This window comes from Bacillus rossius, chromosome 1, assembly GCF_032445375.1.
Source record: "Bacillus rossius redtenbacheri isolate Brsri chromosome 1, Brsri_v3, whole genome shotgun sequence".
Taxonomy (NCBI): Eukaryota; Metazoa; Arthropoda; class Insecta; order Phasmatodea; family Bacillidae; genus Bacillus; species Bacillus rossius.
The window spans coordinates 151,810,537-151,825,019 of record NC_086330.1 but is presented as its reverse complement, the minus strand read 5'-3'; the positions used below and the strand labels follow the sequence as shown (position 1 = coordinate 151,825,019).

Here is a 14,483-nt window from a genome sequence, read left to right as displayed (position 1 = left end):
GCGTACGTGCGTTGCAGCACTCCTGCTTTTTTAAGGAATTAAATCGTCGCGCTACACTAGCGCTGTCTGTTAGCTACATCCCGAACCAACATGGCCGCCAGCAGACAGCCTGCGTCGACAATAGATAGCAGCACAATGCTGCGTCGGTCGCGGGCCAAGCCGAGTAATCGTTTGCGGGATGAGATGCTATACTTACGTGGTGTGGTAGGGTATTCTGGTTATTTTGATGCAATCGGTGATCGCATCCGTACTTGTGGGGTATCGTTTTAAAGAGAATTCACACATCTGCTCACAGAAATTAAGATTTCGTTAATATAACCTGTTATTTTACAATTATATAGGTTTAAACACAATTTTTTGCTATTTTCGGTTAATTTTTATTTTTTGGGGGCTTAAATTTGTCCAATTCGGTTATAACGAGGACACGGTTATAGCGAGGATCAAACCCGGAACCGTGACACCTCGCTATAACGGGACTCTAGTGTATTGACATTTTATAATTTTTGCCAGCAACCACTGACTGCTACACTTGAAGTAACAATTGAATTTCCTTTTTCCTCAGCAAAAGAGTAAATAATAAATAAGATTGGATGATCACAAAGATAGAAAAACATCAAAATAGGCATGCCAATACAAATTAATCAAATTTGTTGTCTTTGGAAACAGCGGTTAATGGTGAATCATTGTGTTCCTTTAATTTTCAGTGTCAAGATTTTGATGAGTCTTACAGACACTTAAGAAGTTCAAGTAAGTAAAACAGGTTTTTCAGAATTGTATATTTTTTTTTAATTGCAAACAACATAAACAATAATAACCCAAAACTGTGTAATGGCATACTGTTATTATGCCAGCCACACTATTGCACAAAATCATATACGTATTAAAACACTAATACATTTGCTATTAATTTAAGGCCAAGCCAGGTTTCACAATTTCCACCCATTTTAGCCATTGTATAAAGTTAACAGTACTGTAGTTACACTCTGTAAGGGATTAACAAAACTATGTAACTTGCAAACAATGGTTTCGATGATTTAGCCCAAGAATGTTGCAGTTTAGCAAAACAACAAAACAGGATGTGAATATTTTTAAAAATAGAAGAGGTAATTTTTCTCATCCAAAAATCCACTTTTAGAAAACAAAAAAGTTAAGTTAATTCACAGTGATCCTAAAGATAGATAAAGGTAAAGCAAAAGTTTAGATACTTGCATTTCAGCATTCTTTCCCTTCCCTGTAACAGTGTATTCTGTTACTGTACGTCATGGTATGAGTTTTACAGCAGCACATATTTTACACAGTAGAATCCGTTTATTATGACTCCGCCTATATTGACGTAATAACACAATGAAATTTGGTTTTCATATAAAATTCTTTGTAAATAAGTCAGATATAATGACTTTGCTTACAGTGGCATGATTCTTTACACCTTCGGCAATGTTCGTTAATTCCCTGTGACATGGCACGTGGCTCGATTTTGTTTTGAACCTCAGTGAGTAATTGACAGTTGAAGGTCACGCATTGTTGTTTGTGATATCCTGTGAAAAAAATGTCATCTCAACACCGTAAAGCATTTACGATTGAGGAGAAAGGTGCAATTATATGCAGATTAGAAAATGGAGAATCAAACTCTTCTCTCGCAAAGGTATTTGGCTTGGGTCATTCGACAATCTCAATGATTTTCAAAAACAAGAAACGGATTAAGCAATCGTTCAATTCAAATGTTTTGAAACCGAAGAGGCTTCAAAAATCGCGACAAGAAAATGTTGATCAAGCATTAATTCAGTGGTTTAAAATCACGAGAAACAAGGGAGTAGATACCTGTTAGCGGCCCTATGCTACAGGAAAAGGCAATTACTTTTGCCACACGTTTTAATATTCTCGACTTCAATTTTTCTGCAAGCTGGATCGGTCGTTTTAAAGTTCGACATAACATTGTGGCGGGAAAAATTATCAGTGAATCTTCGTCTGTTGATCAAAATTCAACAACAAACTGGTTGACGTCTTGTGTGGCCAAATCTGCGACGACAATTTTCTGATGATATTTTTAATGCTGATGAAACTGGACTGTTTTACAAATGAATGCCGGACAAAACTTTGAAATTTAAAGGTGAGAATTGTAGTGGAGGCATTTGTTGAAAGACAAAATAACTGTCATGGTAGCAGTAAATATGAGTGGCACAGAGAAAAAGAAATTGCTCGTTATTGGAAAGTCACAAAAACCAAGATGTTTTTAGCAGTGTCAAATTGTTACCTGTCGATTATGCTAACAATCGTAGAGCTTGGATGACGTCAGAGCTTTTTGAAACATGGCTTTGAAATTGGGATTGTGATTTGGTGAAGAAGAAGAAAAAGATTTTATTGCCGGTTGATAATTGCCCGGTGCATCCAAAAGTTACTGATTTAAAGTCTATAACACTTGCTTTCCTTTCGCCGAATACATCGGTACTACAGCCAATAGAACAGGGAATAATACAATCACTCAAAACTAATTTTAGAAAAAACCTTGTGCTCAAAATGATTAATTGTCTTGATGCTAATGAAAACAACTCTTGTACGAAAATAACGGTGTTAGATGCAATTCTGATGGTTAATGATGCCTGGAATAAAATGTCACAAAGTACCATTCACAACTGTTTCAAACATGCTGGATGCATTGGAAACCACGACAGTTTACCTGTTCAAACAGCAAAACATGAATTTGATGAAGAAGATGACGTCCCTTTATCTTTGTGGTCACGAAACCTAAATTCAGATTCTTTAGCAGCACCGGAAATATGGGAAGATTATGTTGACATCGATAGTGCTCTTCTCACATCTGAAGAACCCACCGATGAAAATATCGTACAGAACATTAATGCTAGGGAACACCTCAAAAGTGATGGGGAAAGGGAAGAGGGAAGTCGAGGAAGCACCATTACCTACCGCAGAGGAGGCATTAAAGGCTGCAGAATTATCACGATTTTTTCATAGCAATATTGAAAATGATAGTAATTTGACCATGGCAATGTCTTCTATACACAATAGTATTAGAGACTGTTATTACAATAAAATTAAAAAAAAAAAAAAAAAAAAAAAAAAAAAAAAAAAAAAAAAAAAAGCAGACAAAACTTACAGATTTCTTAATTTAAAAATGAAAAATATGTACCTATATGTATCATGTTTGTACATGTGTTTATATGCTAAGTTTCTCTATTAAAATACACAAGTATTCACCTAAAAGAGGTTTTTTCTTCTTCACAAAACACGTATGACGTCCGCTTATTATGATGTGTTTGTCAATTCCCTTCGATGTCATTATGAATGGATTCCACTGTATTTTACATTGTACACAGGTAAATGTTTACTGAAACTAAAACTGTTAGAACTTAGCATTAATAGATAATTTATTACTTACCTAATGACCACATATCACCAGCACAACAGCTTAAAAAATACTTTTACGTTAGCCCACAAATGTGAGCACCTTTCTTACGAGTGAAGCTTAATTATAAACAATGTGCCTCACTTTAGTAGAATACATTTTCCAGATCCTTCAGGATGTTTCATGTTTATTTACTAACAGTTAAATGTAAATACATACATAGTATTAAGTAGGTACAACATTTTTTTTTCCAGGTAAATTGTAATGAAATTTCACTGGAATGACTGCTTAATGCTTCACAAATGAAGGGAAAAGTGCACTCATTTATGGGATGGACTTAAGTGTGATTCCATACCCAACTTAATTGGCCAACACATTGTGTGTGCACCTTTAGCACGTAACAAGTACAGTAGGTTTAGAAAACAAGTCACATAGCATTTCAGACATACTATAGTAAATCCCCGTTATGATTTTAGGTCCTTAAAGAACTAAAAAACTTGCACTTATTGTTTGGAAAATTTTCAAAATATTTGTGATCGTTATCTATGGAGTGTAAAATTCCTTAATTTTTTAAGCAAGAAAATATTTGAAGTGGGAATTTAAAAGGACTTTTGTTCTTAACCCCCATGAAAAGTACTAACAAACACTAGGAGTGAAAACTAGAATCATTACAAGTTTATAAAATCTGCTTGATCGTCATCTTAAGGTTTCTCTTCACCCACTATCTTGGTTCATCATTACAATTGTATTTTCATGTCATTACTTTTTTTTTTTATTATCAAAGTTAAGCTCCTACAATGTTTTACTATTTAAGCATTGCATTGTTTTTGTGTGTTGAAAATTTTGTTGCCAGATGACATGACACATGTTATCTATTATTTGTAAAAAGTCAGGCAAATATTTATAATTGAAATATTTGCCTTCTTAACTGCACCATGGTCACTCAACAATAAGTTAGTTTTTGCAGTTTCCAAATCTGGGTAACACATTCAAAATCACTTCCATGATTTCATTTCCTAAATATTACTTCAGAAAAATCCAGGAGGGGAGGGGAATTGATATGGCAGTGATCATGCCAATTGCATATTTTTATTTTACTTAAAGTCTTCACACATTCATTACGTGGAAACATCATGTTTGAATTTCCGGCCACACGTCTACTTAAGTGGAATACATGAAATGTGATCATAATTTTGAAATGGCTCTTATAGTGAATAACAGATTAAGGTGACATATACTTATCAAAACGATTTAATATTAAGCTACAATACCTTCTTTCCTTCATAAAAGGAGTTGGCACCTTTTAAATGCACACAAAATTTATGCCTACAAATGATATAAATAATCAATACACTATAATTGACCAGTGGATAACTTGTTTCAGCATACAGCCAAAAACCAACTGATTATACATATTATAATCTGTAAATGTTGCATTTTTCTTGGAATTAAAACTAATTTATGTTTGATACCACTTAATTAACGATCATTTTCGAATAACTGAAAATTCACAGGGAAGGAAAAACCTAGAATTTAAGGAAATTCAAGCTGTAAGACAATTTGACATTGAAATCTAAAACTATATAAAAACTACCAAACACAGAGTGCATTTACACAAACTCATTCATTTTTATCTTTGAATTAGTGGCCTTTCAGTGTTCCAGTTTAATCTAAACTGGTGGTACAAGTACCTGAAATAGTGAAGATGGAATGTAGTATATTGAGTTGCAGCACAAACAATGCAATTAATTGAAGTAATTTTAATATTTTATATCAAAATTTTAAAATAAAATAGTGTACAAACATGTATTGTAAATTTCTTTTACTCAAATTTAATTCATTACCGACAAAGAATAATGCATATTATCTTAATAGGAGTATATATATTTTGAAGAAACGGTTTCTATATTAATTTTACATAATCTTTTTAAAATAATAAATAAGAAACACATTACACAAAAGGATGTAGATATTTACATTACACTGAGTACAGTTGGGAATTTATAAAAGGCGAAACCATCAAACAGAAATAATCTTAAAAATAATTTTAAAAATAAGACCAACATATCTTGCCTCTATGCAATGCTAGTAACATTCACAACTTGTCATTCTACTTTTCTGTCAAACAGTGGCAGAGTTTACTTTCATGGAAAGCGAAACACAGTTACACCATACAGTATACCATTTTATTTTTTCATATATATAACACAACAGCACCCAACTTAATAAGACAGCCAACAGCACAGCACAGTAGCCCACCAGATTTTATTTAGTTGCCTCAATTCATACTGAAAACTAACACTAGGCCTTTCAAAAATGCTCCAATGATCCAAGTATAACTAGTGTAGTGCATACCTGTGTAGTGTCACATATACTGACCAAATAATAATAATGTATGAGAAAAAAACCAGCTGATATTTCACTTTAATTTCATGTGATACAACTTTATGTACTTTCAATTTACATGATCATTCCATCCTGAACTAAGCAATATTAATATTAAATTACTGAAGTTACCATACTAATACACATATCGTGTTACAAATTATAAAGCTACAAATGTGTCACAAAAAAATTCAATTTAAAAAAAAAAAAAAAGACTACATATTCACTGTAATGTACATAAACACAATTTCAACCCTAAAAATTCTAAAACAGTGTAATTGTAATTTAAGTAAAAATTAGTAATCCCAACACTTTATTTGCACATGGACTTTTGACACGTCTGTATTTTTCAGTTCTATAAGAGTATAGAACAGTGATCATGTCAATAAACTTGGCAATTAATATCATAAAAGTTTAAAAATAAATAATGAACAAAATAATGAAATAACTTATTTAATAGTATTTTCATAAATGTACATCATAAAACAAAAATTGGCTAGTGCAGTAATGCCTAGATGGGTAATTGTGATACAAAAAGGTCAAACTAATTCCAACAGTTTTGAAACTTGGCACATTTACTAGTGTCTAGCAATAAATTAGAATTATACAAAAGTCCTGATGAATAAAAGGGCCCTTTTTTTTAAATGTCAATCAATGCTGTTTTCCTCACATAGATTATAACCACAGAATGTTTTAAAGCATTCCCTTAATAATTGGCAGTGTCCATCTGTTTGTCCACTTTTACCCCCACCTGCAGAAGCTACAGCATATTCAATAATACAATTTTTTATTTCACAGCTTTGAAACAAGGAAACAAAAATGAAAATTAAAAAAGGACAGCAATATAATTTTTAAAAAAATGTGTGCATGGAGTTCATGTGCAACAGAAATGAAACTTCTTGCTTATTATATTATTAGGTATAGGAAACATAAATCTCTTTGGCTGAGGTTGCAGATAAAAAAAATATATGCAAGTATGCTAGCACTAAATTATGCTACTATGCAAGCATGTACATGTGCATGTATACAACTGTGCAAATATGTTGTGTCATTTCTACCTCCCACCTGTCATCTCCTCTTCTACCAGTTCCCCCACTATGTACCTAACTATTCCCCTCATGCGATTGAAATTTTCATAACGCTCGAAAATTGTAGCCCTCTCAACAAAGAAAGTTTTTGGTAGTTCTTTCTTTGGAATCTAGATATTTTTTTTCTCACATGTCATTCTGCTTCCAAACCCAGCTTTCAGATGAAAACTGGTTTCCCACGCAAAAATGTAATTACTGGTATACTTGATAATAAAGTTTAGCTGCTTCTTCCGCTGGCTTCCGAGTAGTGCAGCAATGTCCGGTTCAAAATTGGACACTGCTTGAATGAAAAAGTGATAGTGATACAAGTTGAGGGATGAGGGATGTCAGTCTAGCAGATGCTGCATACAATTTTAGAAACATTCTGTTCCCTGTCTCTGCTACAGCCTCATGAGAAGAAGCTAGACTGTTAAAAACATCAGCATGGACAGACTTGAACCTTCCTGATAATGATGCTGAAAAGTGGCTTCACCTCTGCTAAATCCAAGCAAGTACAGAATGCTATTTGTCAGCCCCTCGCTTTGCAAGTTGTTCCCTAATTAAACTTTTCTTTCAAAGTATAAATGCCTAGGCTTGATTAAAAGTATTCATCGTTCGAGTAGGGTTAAGCCATAAGTAGAACTATGAGATAAAAATCTTCACCAATTTCTGCAATGTTATTTTATTTGGATGTTTTTGTAGCAGCTTTAATAATTAATGTATCAGTATTGTCAGATGCTTTCCTGGTTTATAAGTGTCGCTCAAAGAAAGGACATAAGTCTAGACTTATTCTTATTTTCTTTTTGATGATTATCACTATTCCTTCATCAAAATGTATGACCACTTATTTCTTCAACTCATAACTTGTGTTTTGTTCCGCTTTCTTAGTACTGAAATCTGTGTAGAATTAACAGTCAAAAACCACAGAACAACTTTTGCCTAAATAATGCTTGAGAATGTACTTGATGATATAGCTGTGGCAATACAATATCTTGTGTAGGAAGAAGCCACCATCTACGACAATATCAAAGTCAGGAAAGTAAATTTCTGTAGCTGACTCTTCAAACACATCATAAAAGGCTAACCTTTAGTTTTTCACATCCCATTTTTGTCAAACAACAATATCAGAAACAAAATTTCATTCAATTTAATTTAATGACAATTTAAGTACAAAACTAAATACAAGAACAATTATGTTAATTTTGCAATATCAGAATACTTGAACTGCTTAGACAAGACAACATTGTTCTATGCATTTAAAAAAAAAAAATTGATAGTAACATCTGATATTCAAAAAGTTTGACATCCAATATTTAAAAAAAAGTGCAGTGGATATATAGCAGAAGTTTGTTCTTAAGAAATTATTAAAAAGAACATTTTTAGAGATAGAACTAGAAGGATCGTCATGTAGTCGCTCGTCATTTTATATATATGAGTCTACTGTTAAAGTTAAAATGAAGTTTTGTAGAAGCTGAATATTATTGACATTTAAATATTTCAAGCATTTGAAAACTTAGGAACTCAAGACTTATGTTAATTTTGTGTGTAATATTTATGGATTTACCACTGGACCTTGCAAGTCATTGTACGTACCAGTAAACACGGATATTAAGAAATTTGATTATCAGACGTGTATTCTACGAACTTTAAATCACTTAGTCAACTTCAGATATTTATGACTATATTTTCGTCAAATGATAACGGACTTGTGATGCAGCAAGACTTGGTTGTCATTGTGTGTTATCAGCAGAGACTCTTATTAGGCGATCAGTCATATGAAGAGTCGCTGAGTGCTATAACTACACTACATGCAATTCTACCCGGCTACCTACAAGTTTTGCGGCACTTCACGTCGACTGGGAGAAACTACTACAGTTTCAGCGGCAGTGCCGTCGTGAATACCAGCTACACTAGTGCCCAAAACCGATGATTGAATCTATCAGTGTAAAGCAAAGTTCCCATGAATCGTTAATATCATAACGAGAAAATCACTACAAAATGTATGTATGCAAAATTCGGATGAGTGTGTAACCAAGTATATGTATTAGATATGAGTGTATTTTTGCATTGAAGTTGATGGTATCCAAAATTCATATATAATTTTACATCTAATACATTTGCAGTATACGGTGAAGTTCAATCACCTAAAATGATAACTTTTGCTTTATTTATTGATTGTTGCTACTCCTTACTCTTAACGTTAACTTCACCCAGTGATCCTATTTTAAAGAGAGAGTCTTAGTTATTTTGCTCTTGGCCTGAACTAGTTGTTACATGTAATAATATTTATGCTGTTATAAGTTGCCTAATTAGAAATTTAATTGCTTGTGTGAATTTTAAGAATTGACTATTCCCTTCATTAATAATTCCAGGCAACTCTGTTTTGGATACAATTACTTTCTGATTATCAGCATATACTGTTTGTGAAAGTTAGGTAGCACAATATGTTATAGAGTGTCTGACGCTGTTTGTTCACAATGATGTTGTAGGTAACTCTGTGACTTGCTTTAAATACCACGACCTATTTTCTCAAACAATTTGATAATCTTTCAAAAATGAAGTAACTTAACTCAGTTTATTAACGCCAAGGTAAAGGCCTAGAATTTGTTGGAGCCTTAAGGGGCCCGCCTACCTGGTCACACAGACTGTGTACAGAGCTTCAGGAAAAACAACGCGATTTCAAAACTACTCAAGATATCCGAATGGGGTATGTCTACGAATAGCATTTAAGAGTTCGCTGAGGCCCGAAAAATACTTATAATTTTGGATCATGTTTTTAAACTGTATTTCTAGAAGAGTTAAAATGGCTAAAACGCATGTTTTGAGAGTAATTTTTAGGTGTAAAACAACCAGTACAGATTATTAAAAGCACTTAAGGGACTTACATTACACTTTTATCTTCATTTATCGGCCATATAATGTTGCGGTCACCGCTCAAATTTCACAGTTATTCTGTGACGACGAGAAGACTACACGTCAATTCAGAGCCTTGCGCTTAGAAGCGATACCACGCTAGAAATACCATCGAGCGTCGCACTTATCATCCCGCCTCACTAACACACATACACCCCTGACGAGGCGGGCCCCTTAATCAACATAGCTGAGTGATTGCTAGATTGTCAGAACTTGTATGTTTTTTTATTTAGCAAAGAATTTTATTATTTTTTGGGTAAATTTATTTGAGCAAGCAATAAGGATAAAAGATTTCTTTGTAGAAGTACCATAATTAAGTTCCTACATATATACAGAAACTACCTTTTAATTACAGAGCCAACTTGTCTCTAGGTCTCCATCAATCTGCTTGCTGAAGCTTATCCTTTGGGTTCCCATCCAAGGGTCTATCTATACACAACTCTGTAAATTTGTTCAGAAAAAAGGAAAACTATGCAACACATTTACTATCATAATTAAAACACATGATGTTTAAAAGAAAAATATATCCTTATAATTATGCAAAAAAAAAGTGTTTTCAACCAATTATCTTGTTTCCTACCTTATCTATATTTCGTAACCCTTCATCCCATCTCGTATACATCACACAAATCCTCAGTGTAATATCACAGTTTGCAGATGAATTGTATGCCAATTGTATTCACTATGGCCTCATTACACTTTATTTATATAGGCAAAACCAGGTCAGTTTGTAGTGCTAGAATTTTGCACTGATTATTGATGTAAAAATCATAAGATTTTATTATTATAAATAATTACAAAAAAAATTATTTTATTTCATTGTACTTCACAATTTAACGAATGAGCATCTCTAATAATATAACTATTACATCATCACGATTGAAGGTTTTGTTATTGAAACTAAAAAAAACTCCACAGTAAAAAGCAAGTGGCTCTAAAAAGACCACATTGGGCTCCTAATAAAGCCATCTTGCCATTATTGGGAAACTTACACAATTGTTGGATTCATATTAAAAAACACATTCATTTTTAACTGTTTAACTACCTACATAACCTATAAGCATAATAAATTATTCATTATTAGGTTTCTTAATATACTAGATTTTCATGCAGATGTGATCTACAACATAAGAGTCTGCATAGCAGCATGCATCATAAAAAACTTCGCAGCCATCATACTCCCATGCAAAATGAGACACAACTAGCATCTACCTATGGAATGAAGTAAATACTAAAGAACATTCCGGTTGTCTCTGTTGCCTATCTTGTTGAGCCGCTACTACACACAAAGCTTGTATTGAGCCTCGACTTAATTGAAATCTGTATTTTGATAAAATTTTTATACATGTGTCATGTAATATCTGATTCAAAAACAAATTCCTAATTGTACGAACACAGTTCAATATGAATGAATATAATATATCAGAGGAAGGCTAACAAAAGAAAAAATCAAACATAACACTGACCAACCTTGGGTTTCTTGTACTGGTGTATGCACGTTAGAAGTTAGACAACTTGATGTAATAAAAATGAATTTTAATTTTACATGCTAATAATAAATAAAAATGAAATAATAAAAGGAATGGAGTGATATTTTATATGAAGTTGATAAAGTATAATTTCAATCAAATGAAAAAATTTACATAAATACTCAGTATTCAATATTAATATAAAAATGGGTACAAAAAATTATTAATTTAGTAAAATAATCATGATAATGTGATTAATAAAAAATATATAATGCAAATAAATTATACATACAGTGAAAAACCCTCCATTATTTAAATACACTTGAAAAAGGCTATTATAAACATATTTTCTATCACTAATATTCACAATAAATAAATGTTTTTATTTGTATGGACCATTGGACTTCAAAAAGTGCCATGCTTCATGTCACTGCGTCTCTGCTCATCTCCAATTCATCAGAACTTTTGTAAAATTCAACACTACTCACTATACACCACAAATAAGATGGCAATTTTCAAAACTGTTGGAATTAATATGAGGTGAGGGCATTTTTTGTCCTTCATTGACTGGAGTCAATGAAGGGCAAAAAATGCCCTCACAGTATTGGCTGCTATTAAATGACATCTATCCCTACAGACCCTAGGCACAGTCATACCTATTGTTGCAATGGCACATGCACTTCCTGTCAGATGATTATCCCACACCGTAGACCATGAGGCTTCCAGTTTGCAACCAAGATCTTGCAGCCACTACTTTTAGAGATGTGACAAGTTGGCTAAATGATCCAACTTCAGCCATTTCCTACAGTTCTGGTTCTGCAGTTATTTTTAACAACTACAGTGGTGACATCAAGGCCATTGACCGTAAGCCCGAGAGTCAATCAGGCCAACTGCTACCTCGGCACACATCATCTACATTCGGCTCATCGTTACCTCCCATTACTTCTCCTGCTGCTTCCTTGTCCTACCAGGGTCACTGCATCTATTCCTACACATCCCAGAGAGCTGAGGCCTGCTGCCGTGCTGGAAGTGCCTGCCACAACCGAGCAATGGATCACGCTAGCTACTCTTTGGCAGGCAGGCCATCCACGAGTGGCTGGACAAAATCCCACCGCCAGCTCCCTGTTCTAAGTAATCCTCCTCCCCCTGTGAGGCTGAGGTCAGCTTGTGACCATAACTCAACCTGCAGGTGAACATGTCCAAACTACCAAAACCGCTTACACACTTACTACTTATTAGCCAGACTGTATCTCCAACAGGACCAGGTGTGCCAACAAGGCATCCATACAGATAGGCTCTAAACCTCACCGACCTGGATAAACACAGCAGACAAAAAAGATGTGCATGGAAAAGAGCACATTACAGTGATTCTTCTTGTTTGTACCAATCAATAAATACAAAAAGCAAATTGGAATCTTGCAAAGAATTTGTAGGTGAATGCACTCAGTAAAAATTATCCTACAACTTGGACAATTTTTTATTGAAACATAAGTCTTGTTGTAAAAGAGTAAATAAAACACTTCTGAGTTAAGATTCATTCATTACAACTTTCATAGTTGAAGCTAAAATGATGTGAAGCTGTGATAACAATGCCATTACAGTAATTAGGTTTGTAAGAAATTTTCATCAAAAATTTAATTCAAGCTCAAAATGACAGACCAGACAATAAGACTTTTCCAAACAAAGACCGTCATGTTATGTTATGACCAAAAAATAGTTTTAAATAAATCAAAACTTAAAGCATTTGCTATTACAAGGGAGATTTAAATTTCAGTTTGTTCTGTACCTGTTTGGCAAGCATGCTTTATACTATGTTACAGGCTATAAAATATTTGGGGCTGTGCTGGCATAGAAAGCACTGGCAATATAACGAGTTAAACTCTCAGGCTCACTTTAATTTCTCCTATTGACTGCCGTTTCACTGCCACAGCCCCGCGTAGTTGCCAAACAAGTTGGCGGGTAGCGGTCCGCCGGCAGTGAACAGCCTGGTTCCAGATGAGTCGTAGCAGTGTGTGTAAATGGCAGGCGTGTATTTGATGTGCTGGTAGCCATCAATGTAGTCTTCATCGTGGAACTGACAACAACACGCACAACAATTAGACACTGACCATTTGAATCCCATGTGTAACTTACTCATGCTAAAGCTCTATCAGTGTCCACTGCTAACTTCTGATGCTGCATCAACTGATTGACAAACAAAATTAGCATTCTGTAAGATTAATCAGTACTGTACATACATAAAATCATAACAACACTGAATTCAATCTAACACACAGAACTAGGGATGGACCAATCAAATCCTCATACCATCAAATCCTCATATTAATAAATTCAATTTTGAAGGAAAAAAACCTGAGGAACGGAAATTAATAAATTTAAACACTAGCGTAAGTGTGTGTGTGTGTGTGTGTCTCTATCCTGATAGAAGCTATCAAAGATATGTTTGTATTTGCTACCCCAGATACAGTGCTCTGGGGATATTTCTTTGGGACGTCAGAAAACATTTTTGATACAAAGACACAAAAATAAGTTTTTTACATCCTGACTATATAAGAATTAGGGATAGACCATATTGAATCCTCAAACCCATTTATCTCTAATATTTTTATAAGTTTTTGAGATTCAAGAAAAAATATTGGAGGACATGTCATATAAAAAAATCAATACTGACAAGTTTTAAGTTTACAAGGTATACTTATTTCTTCATATTGTTATGATTTAATTTGGGGAGAACTGGATTCGTAAGTGATAGCCCAATCAAGTCTTCAAAATATAGTTTTATTAATTACTGTACTTAAAAATGTCTGATCAAAAATCACTGGCACTTAAAAATGTTTATTCTCAAAGTAACTCAATCTCCGCCAAGTTCCGCAGTTTACACTCCTCACTGGAGCTAGGCTCAACAGTGGTTCGCCCCTTACCACGTGCCTGTCCACACAAACAGTCTTGCTCTACTCAGTTGCTGCACTCTCACGACATACCTCAGCTCAAGGGCTTCTACTAGTGGAACTCTCGGAACTCCAGACTCGCTCAGAACTCGTCGCAGGAATCTGCACTCATGCGGCACTACGCATGGAGGCCGGCGTTGCTGTTGAAGCACTGGTGGGTTGTCTTTCCAGAACCGACGAGAACAGCTGTGACTTGTTGTGTCATCCTCTGCCAACCTGACGCCCGAAACATCAATAGAGGTGTCGCCTATTCACGCCACTCCGCGGCGGCCCAGAGAATTCCCAAGGCCACTCAACGATAGATAACAGTGCTGAGGCAGAACGATGCGTGGGGAGTGGA

The 14,483-nt window shown here is 34.3% G+C and overlaps 1 protein-coding gene across 2 annotated transcripts in view; it reads right to left on the bottom strand.

Annotated features, from left to right (window-relative positions):
- Nucleotides 1-761: 761 nt before the first annotated feature.
- LOC134546294 (DDB1- and CUL4-associated factor 12 homolog) overlaps nucleotides 762-14,483 on the bottom strand; it is a 53,718-nt gene continuing 39,996 nt past the window's right edge. For both annotated transcript variants that reach the window (XM_063389013.1, XM_063389014.1), the window contains exon 7: nucleotides 762-13,269. In XM_063389013.1, the coding sequence (XP_063245083.1) occupies nucleotides 13,114-13,269 (156 nt within the window). In that variant the 3' untranslated portion in view covers nucleotides 762-13,113. The remainder of the gene's footprint in view (nucleotides 13,270-14,483) is intronic.